General features: G+C 36.7%; 1 protein-coding gene across 3 annotated transcripts in view; it reads left to right on the top strand.

Moving 5' to 3' along the window:
• The window catches only part of LOC107089834 (CXXC-type zinc finger protein 5-like), a 44,363-nt gene extending 40,577 nt beyond the window's left edge, over positions 1-3,786 (top strand). For 2 of the 3 annotated variants that reach the window (XM_015382839.1, XM_015382837.1), the window contains exon 3: positions 1,303-3,786. In XM_015382839.1, the coding sequence (XP_015238325.1) occupies positions 1,303-1,347 (45 nt within the window). In that variant the 3' untranslated portion in view covers positions 1,348-3,786. The remainder of the gene's footprint in view (positions 1-1,302) is intronic. The other variant, XM_015382840.1, reaches the window with a different exon arrangement.
• Positions 3,787-6,000: the final 2,214 nt, after the last annotated feature.

Here is a 6,000-nt window from a genome sequence, read left to right on the forward strand (position 1 = left end):
AAAACGTATCGGATTATTCATGATTAATCGATTATTGAAATAATCATTAACTAATTTAGTAATCGATTACTGGAGTATAGAACTGGAGTATAGGGACTCTAAAAAATTGCATTTAAGATTAAAAAAAATCTTTTCATCTGTCAATATGCTCTATCCAGAACTACTCAAGTGGAACATTTTTAGTTTCAGCTGATTTAATTCTGTAAAAAATCTTCTTTGAGGAACCTTTTGCGATTAATCTAAAGATATAATAGACAGATTAATCGATTTGCAAAATAATCGTTGCAGCCCTAATGTATATTCAAATTAGAAGTTATGGTCAATTATAGATTTCAGATTTTTGTAAAGCGTAAGCTTTAAGCCTATTTTTTGTGTGTATGGATAATGTCCAGTAACACTGTTGTTACTGTCTATATTTCTACAAGGTGTTGTTGTATTTTTCTGTGGATATTTTTAGTGATAAGCAGATTTACAAGTAGTAAAATTGTGTATTCCCTTAACAAATTTAAATAAATATATGTAATCCTTGATTTAAAAAAACTGATATTCCCAATCCGGCATATTCTTATAAATGTTCACCAAAGATCTTATATTAGGCCTCTCGTTATCTGCTAAAACTCTTGCTCTCTGTCTTACTAGGCAGCCGTAATTTGCATTAGATTAACAAAGATGAAATACAGAATTCTTCTCTCTAAACATTTTTTCTTTACCTGTATTGACTTTTTTATTTTTTATTTGTAGTACATATATTTTAATGAAAATCATAATACTTCATAGTTTTGTATGCTTTAAACATAACAGAGTGTTTCTTTGTGTTCTTTTATTGCTTAGTTTTTGAGGAAAAAAAAAGATCGGAGTTTTTCACTGTTTAAATATGTATAAGTGCAAGTATTATTGTGTGAATGTATTTTAAAGAATTCCCTAAGCTATCTATATTGCTGTCTATATTTCTACAAGGTGTTTTAAATTGTAGTCTGTTCCTATTTTGGAAATTTTCTATGGGGGGATGTTTGTTTTTGTAAATTGACGGCTAACAGATAATGAAAATTAATTGGATTTTTTTTTCCTCAAGAAAAGTTTCTCCAGTAAACAGTGTTGTTACAAAGATCTGGCAGATATGATACATTTAGAGAACATCGTGCATGCATGATGTGGAAATTTTTAAGCAGCTTTTTATTTTATCTTAGGTTAACGTTTGTAAAAAGACTCATATGCAATCATTGCTATTCATTAACGATCTCTTCTTCTGTCTTTTTTTTTCCACCTCCCCTCATCTCCCTTGTTGTCTGTTGTTTCTCCAAGAAGGTGATGCTTCCTACTGGAGCAGCGTTCCGGTGGTTCCAGTAGGACTCGTCCTTACCCAAAGCTCTGCCATCAAGTGCAATGCCAACTCCTGGATTGTCTCCGGAACAGACACTGGTTGATAAACAAACTAGCAACAATAAAATTATATAAAAAAATAACAAGAACAAAGCAGAAAACAAAAAAAAACAACAACATCGGATTATGGATGCACCTACTTATTCCTTGAACCAAAAATGAAGCATAAAAGAAAAACATCTATGGCAACTTTTCATTCCTTTTTTCTTTGTTTTCATTTTTACTTACCTTTTTGTCCTTTTTTTCCCCCCGGCTGGATTTATTTTTTGTTTGTTTTCTATCGCTTGAACGCGGAACCGCTCATTGCCAGAAACAGAAATCTTGGACAGATGGTGGACAATCAACTAATTTCTGTGTTTGGTGTTAATGTTGTTCATGTGTGAAAAGATTTGGTACTTGTGTAGAGAATGTAAATTTACAGCTATATTCTAAAAGTTAGCGGCTAATGGCAAACATCGTAACTCTTCACTGTTATGTTACCTAAACCATTGTCTAGTTTATGCTTAAGTTGGTTGAAGATGGATGGAGAAAGTGATTCTAAATGTGAGGCTGTCAAGTTGAAAATGAAAGTGGATGTTATTGCTGGGCAAAGCACCTAAGTTGAAGTCATCACTACTGTAATCTCCTTAATAAGTCCTTCTTTTCATTTTCAGACTTTTCCTCTCTTGTGAAACTGGCAGCCTTATGTTACTGTGGCCCTACTGAGCATGTGCCAGTACTGTTCAGGGCAATAGCACCAAGAGACAGCACTTGCTCTGAGTTTACCCTACTGAACGCACTGAGTAAAGATTGCATTTCTTTTTTTTTTTATTCTTAAATTGTTGATTTATTTGTTAAAAATTTCCTGAGGTTTTTTCTTTAAGTTGCTAAGTAGCTGCAGCTTTTGAAAAACAAAAAAACATCTCGATCTTTGTATTTGTTTAGAAAATTGGACTTGTTTTGTGAATAAAAAGGAATGCATGTATTTGTGTCAAAATTTACATTTTCAATGTTTTGTCTGATTGTCTATTTGCATGTTTTTTTTAAAGCGGTTTTGAGTAAGAAAATGAATTTTTTCACAGGTTATGAGAAATGTTTCTTTTTTTTTTAATTGGATGGCATGAAAAGAAGAAAATAAATTCTTACCCTCAGAAAACTCTTAAAAAGCAAAAGAAAGATGGTGGTAACATGGATCCCCACCATGTCCATTCTTGCTGCCTGTGTAATCTTCCTACACTGGAATGATGGAGCCTTGCTGTGCTAAAATGTAACCAAAGTGATTTAAAAGATGTTTGAATAAGAACAAGTTTGATTGCCGTGTTTCTTCAGAGTGCATGAAAACCCTGTGAAAATCCTCCTAAATCTCGTTTATTGTCAATGATTTTTCCTTTCCTTTCGAGGTCTTTGTGACACTCGCTCCGCTCACTGACATTTATAGTCAGAAAGCACGAGTTGAAATGCAGGAGATCGATGGCAGTCATGGATTACCGAAGTGAAGCTGAGGAAGCCTGGATAAAAGTGTTTGGAGCTGGATGCCTATCAAAGTTCCAGTGAAAACAAGGCTGATGGAAAATATGATTTTTTTTACACAACATAGTAAAATATATTCTAAATGTTTATTTTATATCACTTCAAACCAATTAAAACTTGAAATTCAGACAAAGACATGTTTTACCCTTTGGATGCAATTGTGAAGGATGCTGATATGACCTGACAGTTCAACAGTCATTGACACTCTCTATTAGGATGATGAGCAGCACAGATCTATTGCTAAAAATGCTAACAGAGCTCTGTCTCTAAGCATAAGTAAAATTAAGCGGAAGGAGAAGCCTTGATATGATTGCGGAGAGTTTGTGTCTGGAGTGGAAAACCTGGGCTATGGAAAGGAAAAATCTCTTTTTTTAGACCACCTAATGTTTTTCCCTATTTATAAGGTTGATGTTAGTCCAATACAACCTTTTTTATTCATTTAAAGTGTTTATAATATCCCAATAGGAGAATAGTTATTGATGTAACATTTGGTAGGTCATAACATTTAAAGTGACATGCATTACAATTCTGCTTGCCAGTAATATATAAAGATTACTTGATAGTAAGATTACTAATAGACTTTAAAACTTTTTTTCTTCCTACTGCTTTTATCGCAGCGGTTTACAACAATATACCGAACTTATGTTTTCATCATGTTCTGCAGGCGCCTATTTATTGACATACTATTATTTTAATCAGCATGACTTGACAACCTCTACTTCGTGCCAAAAGTAGCTATTAATGCACACTGGTTTCACTATGCTAGATTAGAAAGTGAAGTGGCCTGATCTAAACCCTGGGAATATATGGATTAAGTCAAGCAGAAGATAAGGTTCTCCGGCCCCAACAATGCAAACCAGCTAAGGGCCTATATTAAAGGATTCTTAGCTAGGCAAGGCAAATTTATTTATATAGCACAATTCAATACAAAGACAATGCAAAGTGCTTTACATGATTAAAATATAGGAAAATAAAACAGAATCAAAGCAAGTAGAAAAAAAATGCAGAAACAAAAAAGAATATAAAAAGAGTTGGACTAAAGAAAATAAAAGTTTAACTAATGATGTTTCAGTCGAACTATTTAACTAGAACAGTCGAAGGCAATCCTAAACAAATGTGTTTTTAGTCTTGATTTAAAGGAACTCAGGTTTTCTGCACTTTTACAGTTTTCTGGAAGTTTGTTCCAGATAAGTGGAGCATAGGAACTAAATGCTGCTTCTTCATGTTTAGCTGACTTACCACCTCAGTAAATCCACAGTCTGATCGCCTCCATGATTCACTACATTGATGCAATAATTCAAACAACAAGGGGTGCCAACCAAGAATGAGTCGTATTTATTGATGGACATGTTGGCCAGTAGGCTGACTACTGCTACTATTAAAGATCCCTCATTGGTCTTATGTGATGTTTTAAATTTATTAGAACTTATTTATTTTGGTCAGTCTACTTCCACCTTTAATGTGAATCTGATTTAATTAATTGAATAAATAAACTTTTTGACTATACTTTAAAACTTGGTTAAATTCAGATGGGTTTTCAGCAAAAACACTCTCTTTCCATGTACTGAAAAGTGTTGACTGACTGTGTTGTTTTAAAAGCTGCTTCCTTCCATCCAGGTGGGGAAGTGGATGCGGATTTTCTTCCACAGCCAAAAGTGTGGTTTTAATTAGCGACTGTCCACAGCGGAAGGCCCAGCGTGGCGCGTTTGTGTACGAGCTTGTGATCAGCTTTGTAAGAAGAGAGCTGGAGAGTGGAGCTATATCCCAAATCCCCCCCCCAACACACACACACACACACACATTCCCCTCCACCCCCCTCCCCCCTAGGTGACAGCACTGGGCTAGTGCCATCGCCATGGCAATGGGGGGAGTGTGTGCGTGATGGGGTGAATGTGTGTGTGTGTGTTTCTGGGGGTGGTGGCTGAGGCCTTTCATTATTAATGTGCACCGCGGCGTCCTTACCTCCTCCGAGCCGCGCTGCTCACCACCTGACCTGCCATCCAAGGGAGAGGAAAAGAGGGGGGGGAGGGGGGGTGAAGAGGCAGAGATAGAGAAAGAGAAGTGAGCCAGAGAGAAAGAAAGAGACAGCACACCTAGAGTAAGAGTTAAATGAGTGTGTGATAGTAATACACAGATTCAGTTCTGTGCCCTTATTAAACGCCACAAGTATCTCAGATTAAGATCCTCACCTTAAGAGATTTGGGGTAGGTTTCCAGGTGTTTGAGGCCTCCTGCTTGCCGGGGAGAAGGACCCTGGGAGAAGTGGAGGTGGAGGGCGGAGCTGTGTGTGTGTTTGGGGGGGTTAGTCAGGGAGGGTCATGTGGTGGGTGTACGGCTCATGAGCTGGCCTGTCACACTGGGAAAATCCTGGAATCTTATCACCGGCTCGCAGACACTGAGCCTCACTGATCTACTCACCCTCGTTGCCAGCAGACATGCCCTTCCCCCCCTTTTGCAAATGCCCCTGCACAGGCTGGCCCCTTCGCAGTTCCGACACCACCTTCTCCACAAGCAGGGAGATAGCAGAACTGATGCAGTCCAAATTGTTGAGGGGGCAGGAATGTTGCTTGTAAAAATGGGACTACCGGGGAGAAAAACAAGCCTCGTAACTTAGTATGCAGCAAAGAAGTGAAGATCCAGGAGAAACTAACCAATTAACCAAAGTAACTTGGTATCACTGAGGAAAATACCTGTAGATTGTTTACTGAAGTTCTTTTTTTGGGAGTTTTGTTATGTTTCTTACCATGCTATACAGCCTGCCTGCAAAACTGTCTTTGTAACAAACTAAAAAGGTTTGCAAAGTTGTTGTTAAAAAACCCATTCGACGATTTAGTATTACCCGGTACTTTAAATGTCTTCATAATGCAGCAAAATAAAATAAATTGAGGTAAAAAATTAATGAGCAAATTTGGAGCCCTACATGTTAAGATGGTAAAATACAGCTTTTTCATTTTTAATATATAAAATGAGACTTAATGTTTTGTCAATTATCAGTACCAACTACAAGTTGATATTTTTTCGTCCTGACTGTTTCTCCAGAATGGCTTTTTAAGCAACTGTCACTGAAAGTGTTGATGAAATTATATTTACATTTTCCACTATTTTTTTTTTT

The sequence above is a fragment of the Cyprinodon variegatus genome, unplaced genomic scaffold, assembly GCF_000732505.1.
Source record: "Cyprinodon variegatus isolate N-32 unplaced genomic scaffold, C_variegatus-1.0 Scaffold267, whole genome shotgun sequence".
Lineage (NCBI taxonomy): Eukaryota > Metazoa > Chordata > Actinopteri > Cyprinodontiformes > Cyprinodontidae > Cyprinodon > Cyprinodon variegatus.